The sequence below is a fragment of the Myotis myotis genome, unplaced genomic scaffold, assembly GCF_014108235.1.
Source record: "Myotis myotis isolate mMyoMyo1 unplaced genomic scaffold, mMyoMyo1.p scaffold_m19_p_6, whole genome shotgun sequence".
In the NCBI taxonomy this organism is placed as follows: domain Eukaryota; kingdom Metazoa; phylum Chordata; class Mammalia; order Chiroptera; family Vespertilionidae; genus Myotis; species Myotis myotis.
This window is the reverse complement of record NW_023416368.1, coordinates 80,979,307-80,992,924: the sequence shown is the minus strand read 5'-3', so window position 1 is coordinate 80,992,924 and position 13,618 is coordinate 80,979,307. Positions and strand designations below refer to the sequence as shown.

At 47.6% G+C, this 13,618-nt stretch overlaps 1 protein-coding gene across 4 annotated transcripts in view; it reads right to left on the bottom strand.

Moving 5' to 3' along the window:
- Nucleotides 1-982: 982 nt before the first annotated feature.
- UHRF1 (ubiquitin like with PHD and ring finger domains 1) overlaps nucleotides 983-13,618 on the bottom strand; it is a 66,471-nt gene continuing 53,835 nt past the window's right edge. For 3 of the 4 annotated variants that reach the window (XM_036314229.1, XM_036314230.1, XM_036314228.1), the window contains 5 exons: nucleotides 11,477-11,639; nucleotides 11,262-11,399; nucleotides 9,504-9,878; nucleotides 6,883-6,981; nucleotides 983-2,435 (listed from right to left, as the gene is read on the bottom strand). In XM_036314229.1, coding sequence (XP_036170122.1) covers nucleotides 2,289-2,435; nucleotides 6,883-6,981; nucleotides 9,504-9,878; nucleotides 11,262-11,399; nucleotides 11,477-11,639 — 922 coding nt within the window. In that variant the 3' untranslated portion in view covers nucleotides 983-2,288. The remainder of the gene's footprint in view (nucleotides 2,436-6,882; nucleotides 6,982-9,503; nucleotides 9,879-11,261; nucleotides 11,400-11,476; nucleotides 11,640-13,618) is intronic. The other variant, XM_036314231.1, reaches the window with a different exon arrangement.

Sequence of the window (13,618 nt, the reverse complement as noted above, 5' to 3'; positions counted from 1 at the left end):
TGTGAGGTTGCTTTTGGGGTGATGGAAACCTTCTGGAACTAGAAAATGGTGATGGTCACACAAGTTCGTGAACATGCTAAAAAACCAATGAACTGTACACTTTAAATAGGTGAATGTTATGGCAGCATGAAATGTATTTCAACAAAGCCATTTTTTAAAATTTTATAAATCTACCAGGAAAGAAATATGCCCAATATTGCGATTATTTCTGCATAGTGGTTCCACAAATATACTTGTTATATTTAACTTTGAAAATGAGAGAAACACCCCAAAATTCCACAATCTTGACAATGAACCCACCTCAATGTGTTCTGTCCCATATAGGGCCCACCCAGGGACACACTCATCTGTCTCTATGGATTCCTGTATTGGAGATTTCATATGAAATCATATGTGATCACTGTGACTGCCTTCTTGCACTTAGTATGTTCACACTCATAACACATTTTTAAGGACCAAAGAGGCAGAACTTTCTTATTAAATCTGCCCATGTCATTACCTGGCTGTCAATAAAAAGCACCGGGTAATAGGTCAATGTAAATAAAAACCTCTTCAGAATTCAGCACTAGTACCTTCCCTCATCGTGTCCTGACTTCCCCTGGAATTAGCATTTCAGGTTATCAGTCCCCACACACCCGGTATACCCAAATTTCCCCAGACCTGCAGACTCCCAGAGACCACTGCAGCCTAGGGTTCCTCAAACGTAAATGGAGACAGAAGCACATTAGTGAGAATAAGTAACCACCCCCATTCCAAACTGTCTGCTGACCCCATAAAGGTCAAAGCCAAACCCCTCCTGAGCAGGAGTTAGAACCACTGCCCATCACTTTGATCTTCTGGGTCTCCGTTTTCTCATCTGCCAACTGAGGATGAGGCTACCCTGCCTAGTCTGTCTCCTGGGGTTTTTGTGAAAATAAAATAATAGAAACAGAAGTACCCGGTGGGCTACAAAGCGATTTGCAAACAGGAGAAGACAACCAAATGCATCTGTAAAAGACATTTATTCTGAGAGTCTAAAATCTGGACAAAGAATATTGAACTTTATAGAAAATGCCTACACAGGATTTTGTCATTTCTTCCTAATACATTAACCACCTAATAAAGAGGAAAAAAACCTTTCAAACAATATTGTTCCAGTTTGTCTGCAGTTATGTGATTTAAAATATCCCTGTTCTATTGAGGTATGAGCTGCAAACTTTGGTAAAGTTTGTAGAAAAATTAACAAATAATTCCAAAAAAATAAAAAAATAAAAAATAAATCCCTAAGTTATAGATTTCTTGGTACATATACAGTAACTACAAAAAAATTTCATTTAGAAAAAGTATTTATTTTAAAAACAAATTCCCTCTTGTAAATCTCAATTGGTGAGTTGAAAATTCAATGTAAAGGAAGAACAAAACTCAACCTATCCCCAAACACTCACCCAGATTTGGAAAGAACTGGCTGGCCAATCTGAGAGTCTGGTTGGCATTTTCAGTAATTCAGTGCTAAAAAAAGAGCCCCGTGTATAGAAAGGAAGAACCAAAGGCACTTGAACATGGCTTCGTGCATCTACCTCTGCGGCGTTCCAGAGGGGACAGCGTTTGGCTGCACACCCAGCTCCACACACAGGACAGTCCAGCGGAGGTAGCTTCTGTGTGGCCTCAACTCTGCTCAAGGGACACAGGTCTCTGCTTGTGGGTCTTAACCCCGGAAGCAGGCTGGTGGCGGATGGCTGTGAGGCCAGAGTTTAAACTGGGCTGAATGGGATCTTTTCCTTTTTCCCTTTCAACAGGTCCTGATGGATGACTCCTGGGCCACGACACACCCAGGGCCACCACCAGGTACCACCCTGCTGAGTTCTGGCGATGAACCGCTGTCAGGAGGTGTGCCCGCTTTCAGCTTTGGGGCCAAGCCCACACACCTGGGAAAGATGGTTCTAGGCAGTCAATGCCATCCTGCAGGAGCCTCTGAGAACCCGATGTTGGCAACACAGCGGCCTTCGGGCCAAGTAATTTCTAATTTCATCTTCTGAAAAAGCATTTGTGTTCTTGCTCATACACTGCAGGCTTTATACTTTTTAAAAAAACCAAGATAAAACACTGAGCAGTCTAACTTTCTTTCTTTCTTTGAGCCATAATACAAATTCCTAAAAATTTATAGATTAAAAAAACAAAACCAGGAAGACAAGGGTTTTTAAGAAGTAGAGGAAAAACTACATACTTAAGTTAAGCCCACTAAAAACAGGAGGGGCCGAGGACGCCTCTGATGCGTTTTTTAAAAACGCCCGGCGAGAAGTGCTTGTGGATCACCGTCCATTGCCATAACCGGGGAAGAGCTGGGTGAGGATTGCCTGCAGCGGCTGGTTCACCTTCATGGAGTAGTTTCGGCCCAGTTCGCCACGGCAGGCGGGGCAGCTGAACACCTGGGCTCTGAAGGATCTATCCAGGCAATTCTACAAGAGAGAGTAGGAAGGTGAGACGTTCCATCCATGTCAGTGGAGCCACTCCTGGCCTCCCACTGTCCCCATTGACAGAGTTGAGAGCACTTACTGACTTCTCATGGGGTCCAGAGGGCCCCTCCTGGTCCTCAGTCTCACTTTCTACCACTCACTGCCCATTGCCAGCCTGACCTCCCAAGGACCCCTCAAAGACTAGTTCATCCTGGCCCCCAGGCCTTGGCACTTACAGATTACACCACCTAGCAGGTCTGTCCTCTGGCTCTCCCGTCACTCCTGCCTTGGCTCAAGTCACCTCCTCAGAGGACCCTTCCCTGACAGCCCTTAAGCATCATCTTAAGCAGCCCCACCACAGCCAGTCCTGTCACCTCCCCAATTTGCCTTAAAACAGCATCTTTTCTGCCTTCTGGCATCGTGTTATTTACTAACATTTGTCTCTAATAGGCCAGATGCTCCCTGTGATATGGAGCTGTATCTCACTGACTTCCCCAGCACCAAGCATAGTAGGTGATAGATAAAATGCGTCAATGAGAAGAAAGGAAGAAAGGAAGGAATTCTGGCTCTGAGCCAGACTTCTGGGTTCAAACTAAGCCAGGTGGAGATAGTTATGACTCGGACAGGCCTTGAAGAGCCAACTTCCCAATCAGAGAAACAGGGAAGACCCAAACAGAGAAACAGGCCTGAAGAGCCAACTTCCCAATCAGAGAAACAGAGAATCAGAGAAACAGGGAAGTATTTTAAGGCCAAATACTAGTCCATTGTCTGGATGGACCACACTCTCTGTATCATTCATCTGTTGATGGACACTTGAGTTGTTACCACCTGGGCAGAGACAATGCACACATGTATGCAGACACCTGCATAGGTGTGCACACCTGACGGATGACATCAGGCAACTGGGTAAATGTGAACACGATGGAAAGCCTGCTGACGCTATGGCACGTTCCCCCACAAATGCATACTGAGGCTTTTGTTTGACATTCTTTCAATTCCTAAATTCCTTTTCAATAAAAAGTTTATGGCCTTGATTCCGGGAACAAAAGGTAGCTCTTTCTGCTCAAAACAACTAAGATTTGGGTCTATGTTCAAAAATCAGGTTCTGGATCACTGCATGACTCATAGCACCCAACAGGGGGAAACAACTCAAGTGTCCATCAACAGATGAATGATACAGAGTGTGGTCCATCCAGACAATGGACTAGTATTTGGCCTTAAAAAGGAAATTCCGACACACCCACTACAGTGCAGATAAATCTTGAGGACATGATGCTCAGTGAGAGAAGCCAGACACAAAAGGACAGATATTCAGGAGGTTCAGTCATAGGAGGTCCCTAGAAGAGTCAGATCCACCGAGAGAAAGTAGATGGTGGTCAGTAGATGAGTGGATGAAAAAGCTGTGGTACATTTACACCATGGAATACTCTGCAGCAGTAAAACAGAATCTCTTACCCTTGAGACAGCATGGAGGGACCTGGAGGGTATCAAGCTAAGTGAAATAAGCCAGTCAGAGAAAGACAGGTATCACATGATCGCACTCATATGTGGAATCTAATAAAATGAACGGAGTGGATCCAGAGACATGGAAGCATGGAACAGAGTGCAGAAACTCGGAGGGAAGGCGGGGGAGGGTGGGTGAGTGGGAGGTAATCAACCAAAGACCTTGTATGCATATATGCATGGCTCATGGCCACAGACGATAAGAAGATGGTAAAGACCTGGGGTGGGCTGGAGGGGGTCAATGGGGGAAAAAGGGGCCTATGTAATACTTGCAACAATAAAGATTACAAAAACAAAAAAAAAGTAGATGGTGGGAACCCAGGTGCTGGGCAGGAGGATGGAGAGTTAGTGTTTAATAGGGACAGAGTTTCAGTTTGTAAAGATGGGAAAGTTCTAGAGGTGGATGGTGGAGATGGTTCCACAACAATATGAATGTACTTAATGCTACTGGACTAGACACTTAAAATGGTTAGGATGCCCTAGCTGGTTTTATCCCAGTGGATAGAGCGTTGGCCTGTGGACTGAAGGGTCCCGGGTTCGATTCCGGTCAAGGGCATGTACCTTGGTTGCAGGCTCCTCCCCAGCCCGGTCCCTGGTTGGGGCGCATGCAGGAGGCAACCAATCGATGTGTTTCTTCACATCGATATTTCTGTCTTTTCCTCTCCTTTCACTCTCTCCAAAATCAATGGGAAAATATCCTCAGATGAGGATTTTAAAAAAATGGTTAGGATGGTAAATTTTATGTTATGTGTATTTTACTATAATAAAATTATTTAATAAAATGAGATAAAAAAATAGGTGCTGGGACATCAAGGTGAGGATCGTTTTCCCATAACCCTCACATGCTGATGTTCTGGGAGATGGAACTACAGTTGCATGGACAGCCGGGGCAGACACATAAATGTCGGTACCCTCTTCCTTCACAGCCTTGGCACTTGGTTTTTGGAAAGAGAGGAGAGGAGAGGGAGAGAAACATTAATGTGAGAGAGAAACATCAATCTGCTGCCTCCTGCACGATCCCACTAAGGATGGATCCCACAATCCAGGCATGTGCCCTGACCAGGAATCGAACTGGTGACCTTTTGGTTGGTGCATGGGACAACACTCAACCGAGCCACAATGGCCAGGGCAGCCTTGGCACTTTAATGGCACATATGAGACGCTTGGTCCCTGAAACCCCATCAATTCAGCCCATTTCTGCAGTGCTATCCAGGACTGACGTTTTGTAAGCTCCCCCTGCATCAATGGCCCGCTCTGCCTGCTTGCCTAAAGCACTTTAGCATGTGTCACCTACAGCCAGAAGCAGGCCAGAAGGCACTGCTACGCCCCTTTTCACTGAAAGGGCAACTAAGGCTCGGAGAGTTGGGTGGCTTTCCAAGGATGGGAGGGGCAGAGCTGGGTGGAGGGTCAAACCCTGGCTGCTGGCTCCAAAGCCCGTATCTCACCACCAATCCCGAGCCACTTCTCCAAGACACAGAGTTGAAGGAACACCATCAGCCCATGTAACATGGTGGCAGGTGGCAGAGCCCAAAAGCAGAAAAGTGGAGGCCTGGCTCTGATGGCCAAACCACCACACTGCTTCATGTTCTCTGAGCCCCTCCCCGAGGGTGACAGCTGAGGGACTGAGCCAGCCTCAGGGCAAGGAAGGGGGCCAGATCCGAGAACGAAAGAGCCAGAAGCTCAGGGACCAAGGGTGACCAGGGGGTGGGGACAGTCACTTCTGACACCATCTGCCTACACTGCCCATAAGTTCCTATTAACAGACTTGGGCCAGAAAACACTGCAAAGAAACCAGTTACACAGGCCAGTGCTTCCCACCTGGACAATTCTGCCCCCAGGGGACACTGGGCCATGTCTGGGGATATTTGTGGTTGTCATGAATGGAGAAGCGAGTGGATGGGGATCAGGAAGCTGTTCAACCTCCTCCCCCGCCCCCTGGTGCCCAAAATGCCCCCCCCCCCCCAAGAGAATGTTCTGGCCCCAATGTCCACAGTGCAAGGGGAAGGGGAGACCCTGGTTAATCTGATCTCAGCTCCCCATCTCTCTTTCAATCACATTGTTTCTCTCCTGACACTGACCACCAGGCAGAGCCTATGGCCCACCTCCCAGCCCTACATCCCCTCCAGGCCCCAGCTGTTCAGGCATGCCTGCCTGTCCAAACTTCTGCACATGCCATCCCGCCAATCTGGAATGCTTCCCAGAGGCCCTCTTCAGATAACAAGCTAAGGCCCCCTCCTCCAGGAAGCCTTCCTCCTGGCTCCTCTAGGAGACAAGCACCTCATGCCTCTACAGCCTGCTCTTTTTAAAAATATGTTTTTACTGATTTTAGAGAGAGAGGAAGAGAGAGATAGAAACATCAATGCCTCAACATCGATCAGCTGCCTCCTGCACACCCCCTACTGGGATTGAGCCTGAAACCCAGCCATGTGCCCTGGCCAGGAATTGAACCAGGGACCTCTTGATACAGGGGTCGATGCTCAACCACTGAGCACACCAGCTGGGCTCTACCGCCTGCTTTACAGACATTTATTATGACAAGACCTCAGGCCAGGACTGCCGACTATCCTCCCCCACCCTGGACCCCCAGGTACACGAGAGACTTGGGGAGAGTGTTCCAGAGGGAGGAGAGAACCAGCCAACACACAGAAGAGGGAATCATGAGGCGAGGTGACACTGGAGTGCCAGGCGGCCCAGGTGGGTCGGTGACTGGGGCAAGGATTTGGCATCTGATTCCACAGCACCAGGGAAGCACGGGAGGGTGGGGAGTGGGGAAGGGGGGCGATGGGATCCCTTGATGAAGGCCGGGAGGCAACTATGACCACGGCTATTTGGAAAACAGACACTAAGGCCCTGCAAAGGGAGCCAGGAGAGTGCAGAAGCCAAGCCAACAAGCCCATACTACGTGCTGGGTGTATGGCAGCCCAGCTCCCATGCCCACGCCTCTCACCTTGCACACGTTATGTTGGCACACGGTGGTGATCGGGCGGAATACCAGTTCCTGGCAGCAGATACACTGGAATGTTTCTTCTACTTTATTCAGGAATTTCTGAAACCAGAAGAGAGGATGCATGAGACCAGCAGAACCTTACACCGAAATGAACCATGCTGATGGAATCCTCAGAAAACGGGGCTCCCTACTAGAGCCTGGCCCTGGTTCCCTAATGTAATCCTCCTATCCTTACCCCAGGAGACAGGAGCGGTGTGATCCCCATTAAGATGAGAAAGCAGAGGCCCAGACCGGTGCAGGCCCTGCCCAGGACCTGGAGACGGGCACGGCCTGCCCGGGTCACAGCCTCCACAGGGCTGAGCAGGACACCCAGGGTCGGGGTCCAGAGCAGGCTTTAGCTGAGGGCGTGAATCTAGATCACTCAGTAAATAAGGCTGAGTGCCTTCTATGTGCTGCCTGGGCACGGGGTCCAGCAGTGGATTAAACTGAAGAACCCTATGCCCTCACGGAGTTTGGAGCCCTGTGGGGGGTGGGGAGGGGGGCAAAGATAAAACGAGGAAAGCCCTGACCGGTTTGGCTCAGTGGATAGAGCGTTGGCCTGCGGACTGAAAGGTCCCAGGTTCAATTCCAGTCAAGGGCATGTACTTTGGTTGCGGGCACATCCCCAGTAGGAGGTGTGCAGGAAGCAGCTGACCGATGTTTCTCATCGATGTTTCTAACTCTCTATCCCTCTCCCTTCCTCTCTGTAAAAAAAAAAAAATCAATAAAATATATTTTTTAAAAAAAAATGAGGAAAGACAGAAATGTCACAACAGTGCTAGGAAATACAGCATGGAGCCTGGGAGGGGCCAATCCAAAGTGCAGGTGGTCACAGAACACTCTGTAGAGAAGGTGACCTGAAGGACATGTGCCCGGCTAAACCATGCCCCTAAAATACATCTGAACCCCAGGATCAGTGTATGCGTTCCCTTCCATTTAAAAGAAACTGCAAATAGAATTAAACTGAGGACCCTGAGATGAGACTACATTAAACTAAATAAGTTTTTGGCCCAGCCGGGTGTGGCTCAGTGGTTGAACATCAACCCAGGAACCAAGGGGTCACAGGTTCAATTCCTGGTCAGGGCATATGCCTGGGTTGCAGGCTCGATCCCCAGGAGGGGACGTGCAGGAGGCAGCCGATAAGTGGTTCCCTCTCATCACTGATGTTTCTCTCTCTCTTTCCCTCTCCCTCCCTTTCTGAAGTCAACAAAAATACATTTTTAAAAAGTTTGCATAACAAAGGAAACCATCATCAAAACAAAAAGACCACCTACTGAATGTGAGAAGATATTCACTAATGATACATATGATAAGGGATTAATATCCAAAACGTATATATAAAGAACTTGGACAATTTAACACCAAAAGACAAATAACCTGGTTTAAAAATGGGCAGAGAACCTAAGTAGACATTTCTCCAAAGAGGACTACAGAAGGCCAATAGACATGTGGAAAAAAATACTCAACATCACTAATCACCAGAAATGCAAATTAATCATCTCACACCGGTGAGAATGTCTATCATCAATATATCAACAAACAACAAGGGTTGGTGAGGATTTGGAGAAAAGGGAACCCTCGTGCATTGTTGGTAAAAATGCAGACTGACATAGCCACTGTGGAAAACAATATGGAGTTTCCTCAAAATATTGTAAAACTAGAACTGCCATATGACCCCGCAATCGCACTTCTGGGTACAGACAGCCCCCAACTTACAATTTTTCAACTTTGCAATAGTGTGTAGGTGATACCCATTTAGTAGAAACCGTACTTGAATTTTGAATTTTGATCCCGTCCCGGGCTAGTGATACGCAGTCTGATACTGACCTGTGGAGCTGGGCAGCGGCAGAGAGGGGCTCTTGCCCAAGTGGAGGTTCATGGACGTGCCTGCGCACATGCTCAGTGGGCTGAGCTCAACTGTGATATTCAGTAGGTTAGATGCATCAAATGCATGTGACTTACGACAGATTTGTGGGGACAAAGCCCCACGGTAAATTGAGGAACATCCATATATACCCAAGAGAACTGGAAGCCGAGACGCACAGAGATGGTTGCACACCCGTGTACATAGCAGCGTGATTCACCATGGCCAGAAAATGGAAACCACCCAACTGTCCACTCACAAATGACAGATACACAGAATGTAGTCTTTCCAGACAATGGAATATGATTCAGCCTTAAAAAGGAAGTTCTGACACCTGTTACAATGTGGATGCACCTGAAGACATTATGCTTAGTGAAATCAGCCAGGCACAAAAGAACAAAAAAATACTGTGATTCCACTTTCAGGAGGTCCCTGGAGGAGTCATTCAGACAGGGGCTGGGGGAGGTCATGGGCAGTTCTAGTGTAGAACGGGGACTGAGTTTCAGTTTGGGAAGATGAGAAATTTTTGGAGATGAATGATGGGGTGAATGCATGATGTGAATGTCTTTTAATGCCACTGAGCTGTACACTGAAAAGTGGTTAAGATGATGCACTTCATGTTATCTCTATTTTGTTATAATAAAAAAAAATGATGGGGAAAGGGGGTGGAATGCGGACAAAGGGTTCGAAAGGCCGCTCAGGCCATACGGGTGCTCACCGGCCCATCCTTGAGTGACTTGAGGATCTCGGTCCACAGCTTAGTGTTGCTCTGGTCCTGCTTGATGAGGGCCTTCTGCTGGGCTGTGAGGCTGTAAGGCTCCACCTTGGTTTTCTTGGGTGTAACCCTGGGGGAGCAGGCACCTGAGACAGAGCAGAGTGGTGAGGGCGGGCGAGGCCAAGAGCACATGGACAGGCTGCCCATGGAGAGGGACCTACCTTCTGACTTACTCCTCCGTTTGCTCTTCCTGGGGGACGTGAAATCTTCCTCTTCTTCCTCCTCTTCGTCTTTCTCCTCTGCCTCTTCAGTCGGCCTCTTTCTGTTCTCTTTCTCCTTCTCCTTCTTGGCCAGAGCCTCAAGGTAGCCTTCCGGATACTACGAAAGGGCAAAGGCACAGGCTGGAGCGGTGGGACTCCTGGGTGACCCAGACTTCCTGTGGGGTGGGGGACCGGCGACTGCCCCACCTGACATCTGCCACACTGGCTCCGCACATCCTGCCATCTCCCATCTCCCCTCACCTCAAAGTCACTCCCTCCCCCGACCCCATACCAGCCTTAAAAGCCTTAACTCCTTCTACTTCTACAGCCTCCAATCTGAGGCCTCCACTCAACTCAGGAGCCTGGAGCAGCAATCTCATCACCGCACTTACCAAGAATGCAGGGCTAACCTGCCCTGGCAGGGTGAGAGTGACGCATTAAATGAGACCGTGCAGGTAAAATTCTTAGGGTCAGATCAAGCCAATATGATAATTTTATTATCTTCATTATTTCCTTTAAGGGGTAGGCAAACTTTCCCACAAGGGGTCGGGTGGTAAATATATCTCCAGCTCTGCCGTGGTTGCACCGAGAAAACTTTTTTTGCAAACAACTGCCCCAGGGGGCCTTACTGCCATCCAACCTCATTTCGATGGCCCTTGGGTTCCAGGTCCGCACAAGCATTACTTGGTTATAACCCCATATCTAAGGCACCTAGAGTCATGTCTGATTTGGAAATATTTTATCAAGAAACTTCCAACCTTTTTTAAAAGAAACACTAAGTTGCAATGGAAACTGAAATCATAAATAAAAACCCTACTCCCATCAGATGCTGATGTTCCTGTCCCAGTTCCTCAGCTTCTGAAATTACCCGTTACGGGTACACACGTCACGTTCAACTCCTTGTGACACCCCCCAGAGGATAGGCACTATCAGCTTCTCAGTGACAATTAAGACTCCTTAAATAGGCCCAAAACAGTTACCAGCTGCTAGAGCACCTCACAATAATAAATAGAAAACACCACAATTATAGTGCCAAAAGCTCTATGGCAGCACAGGGTGAATTCTTGGAAAATAGAAGATTCCATTTCTGTAAAGAGGCAAGCGATGGCCGGGAGGGACCAATCCTCCTTATCTTTAGAACTGACTTCTCTACATTCCACCAGTTTCGTTGGTTTCTTTTTCCCCCAGGTAAACCTATCTACTATAACACCGGTGAGACAAGTCTGGATCTCAACTCTAAAACTATGAACACACTCTGCGCATCCCAATCTCCACTGGCTGCGGCACTGAAATGGGGCAGACAGCAGCAAGATGCGGCCAGCTCGGCTCCTGGACATCATTTAGGCTGAAAGAGAAACCCGGAGAGCTGCCAGGCCAAGAAGGCAGGCTCTGGCTAACTGAGCACTCACAGCCGTTCTCCTGCCATGATCCCCAGGGACTGACCAGGAAGACGATGTTCAAACCAGGACTGCTGGGCCAGGCGAGCACAGCCTACACGCACCTGCATGGTCAGTCCCAGCTGCTTGATCCGGTTCTTCCCTTTCTTCGTCCAGGGGCCAGGTTCCTCGTCGTCCCTCCGCAGAAGATAGCGCCATACCAGGAAGCCGGACTTCCCCTTCTCAGGCCAGTACCTCACAACCTGTGGGAAGTGAGAGCCCGTGTCAGTGTCATCTGGGACTGGAGGTGGCGCCGGTGGGCGCAGGGAGGACCTCTCACCTTGTAGATGCCGTCGTACCGGTTGCCCTCAGTGGGGGCGTATTTGCTGTGCTTGCGGCCCTTGACGTTGCGCACCACCCGGACCGGCTTCCCTGAGCGCCAGTCCTTGGCCTCGGCCCCTTTGCGTTCGTTGATGGGGGCGCTGCAGTTGAGAGCCAGTGCCCTGCAGGGGGAGTGGGGGGTCACATGCTATTGTTTGGATCGTATCCCCCAAAAAGAAAGGGCATTCTAACCCATGGAACCTATGAATGTGACCTTCTTTGGGAAAAGGGTGCTTGCAGATAAAGTCAAGTTCAGAGGAGGTCAGAATGGATGAGGGGAACCCTAAATCCAATGACTAGTGTCCCTAGAACAGTGGTTCTCAACCTTCTGGCCCTTTAAATACAGCTCCTCATGTTGTGACCCAACCATAAAATTATTTTCGTTGCTACTTCATAACTGTAATGTTGCTACTGTTATGAATCATAATGTAAATATCTGATATGCAGGATGGTCTTAGGTGACCCCTGTGAAAGGGTCGTTCGACTGCCAAAAAGGTCTCAACCCACAGGTTGAGAACCACTGCCCTAGAAGAAAAGGAAATTGAGACACAGACACACAGAGGAGGACACCGTGTAAAGACGGAGGCAGAGGCTGGAGTGATGCCGCCACAAGCTGAGGGACCAAGGATTGCTGGTAGCCACCAGCTGAAGAGGCAAGGACCCTCCCACAGAAAGTTCAGTGGGAGCATGACTCTGACATCTTGATTTTGACTTTGAGCTTCCAGAAATATGCGAGACTTTCTGTTGTTTTAAACTACCCGGTTCGTGGTATTTCATTACTGGAGCCACGAGCTACTAGCACGGCATGTGGGGAGGACATCATCAAGAAAAAGAGGAGGCAGCAAACAAGGGCTGGCCGGGCAGGTCTGTCTCGCCCAAGGGCACAGGGGCCTGGGAAAAGCCAACCAGAGGTCAGGCTCAGCACTCTGACCTCTCTATTGGGTGTGAAAGAAAAAAGAGCTGCAACTCTGCAACTGTTTTCTAGGTGCAAACAGTAATTTTTTTTTTAATGTAATCACCTTTATTTATTTTTTTGTTTGTTTGTTTGTTTTTGTTAATCCTCCCCCGGGGATATTTTTCCATTGATTTTTAGAGAGAATGGAAAAGAGAGGGAAAGACAGAGAGAAGCATCGATGTGAGAGAAACACATCGATTAGTTGCCTCCTGCAGGAGCCCTGACCAGGGCCCAGGCCAGGGAGGAGTCTGCAACCAAGGTACATGCCCTTGACCAGAATCGAACCTGGGACCCTTTGGTCCGCAGGCCGATGCTCCATCCACTGAGCCAAACCAGCCAGGGTGCAAACAGTACTTTAAACAAGTTTCTTAGTTTGTGTGCAGCAAGTACCACTTAATGTTAGCTTACGGGCAGTTCCTCACATTAAACCTTTTCTGAAAACATGGTTTTTAACAGCTACTGAAATTAAAATATTCCATTAAACAAATGTACAACAAACCCTTCCTTTAAAAAAAAACAAAAACAAAAAAACATTCAGGTACTACTAATACTTTGCTATTTTACATACTGATACGATAAACATTACTAATTATAAGATTTTCCCCTCCCCATGTCTCATCATACACTTTCAAAGTAGAATTAGTGTCATAAGATCATTTTCAACACCTTCCCAGAAAGAAGGTACCCACTTGTATTTCTGTTGGAACACCAGTCTATGTCTTGGCATTTCACAGGGGAAATAAATAGTATTCCACCATCACTTCAATTTGTATTTCTTTGCTTACTAAAGTTGAATAATTTTTTATGGTCATTAGAGATTTCCATTTCTTTTGTGAATGATCTTATTTTTCTATGAGTTTTTTTTGTTGTTGATTTGCAACAGCTCTTTACATAACAATCCTGTGTCATGTTTGTTACAGATTTTCCCCCAAAGAGTCATCTGATCTTCATTTTACTTATGGATTTTACTAATGCAATTTCTAATATTTAGGTCATCAAATCTATCTTTTCCTTTGGGTTTTATGATACCTTTTTTTTAATATTTTTTTATTGATTTTAGAGAGAGAGGAAAGGAAAGGGAGAGAGAGAGAAAACAACGTGAGATGTGAGAGAGAAACATCCATCAGCTGCCTCCTGCACGCTCCT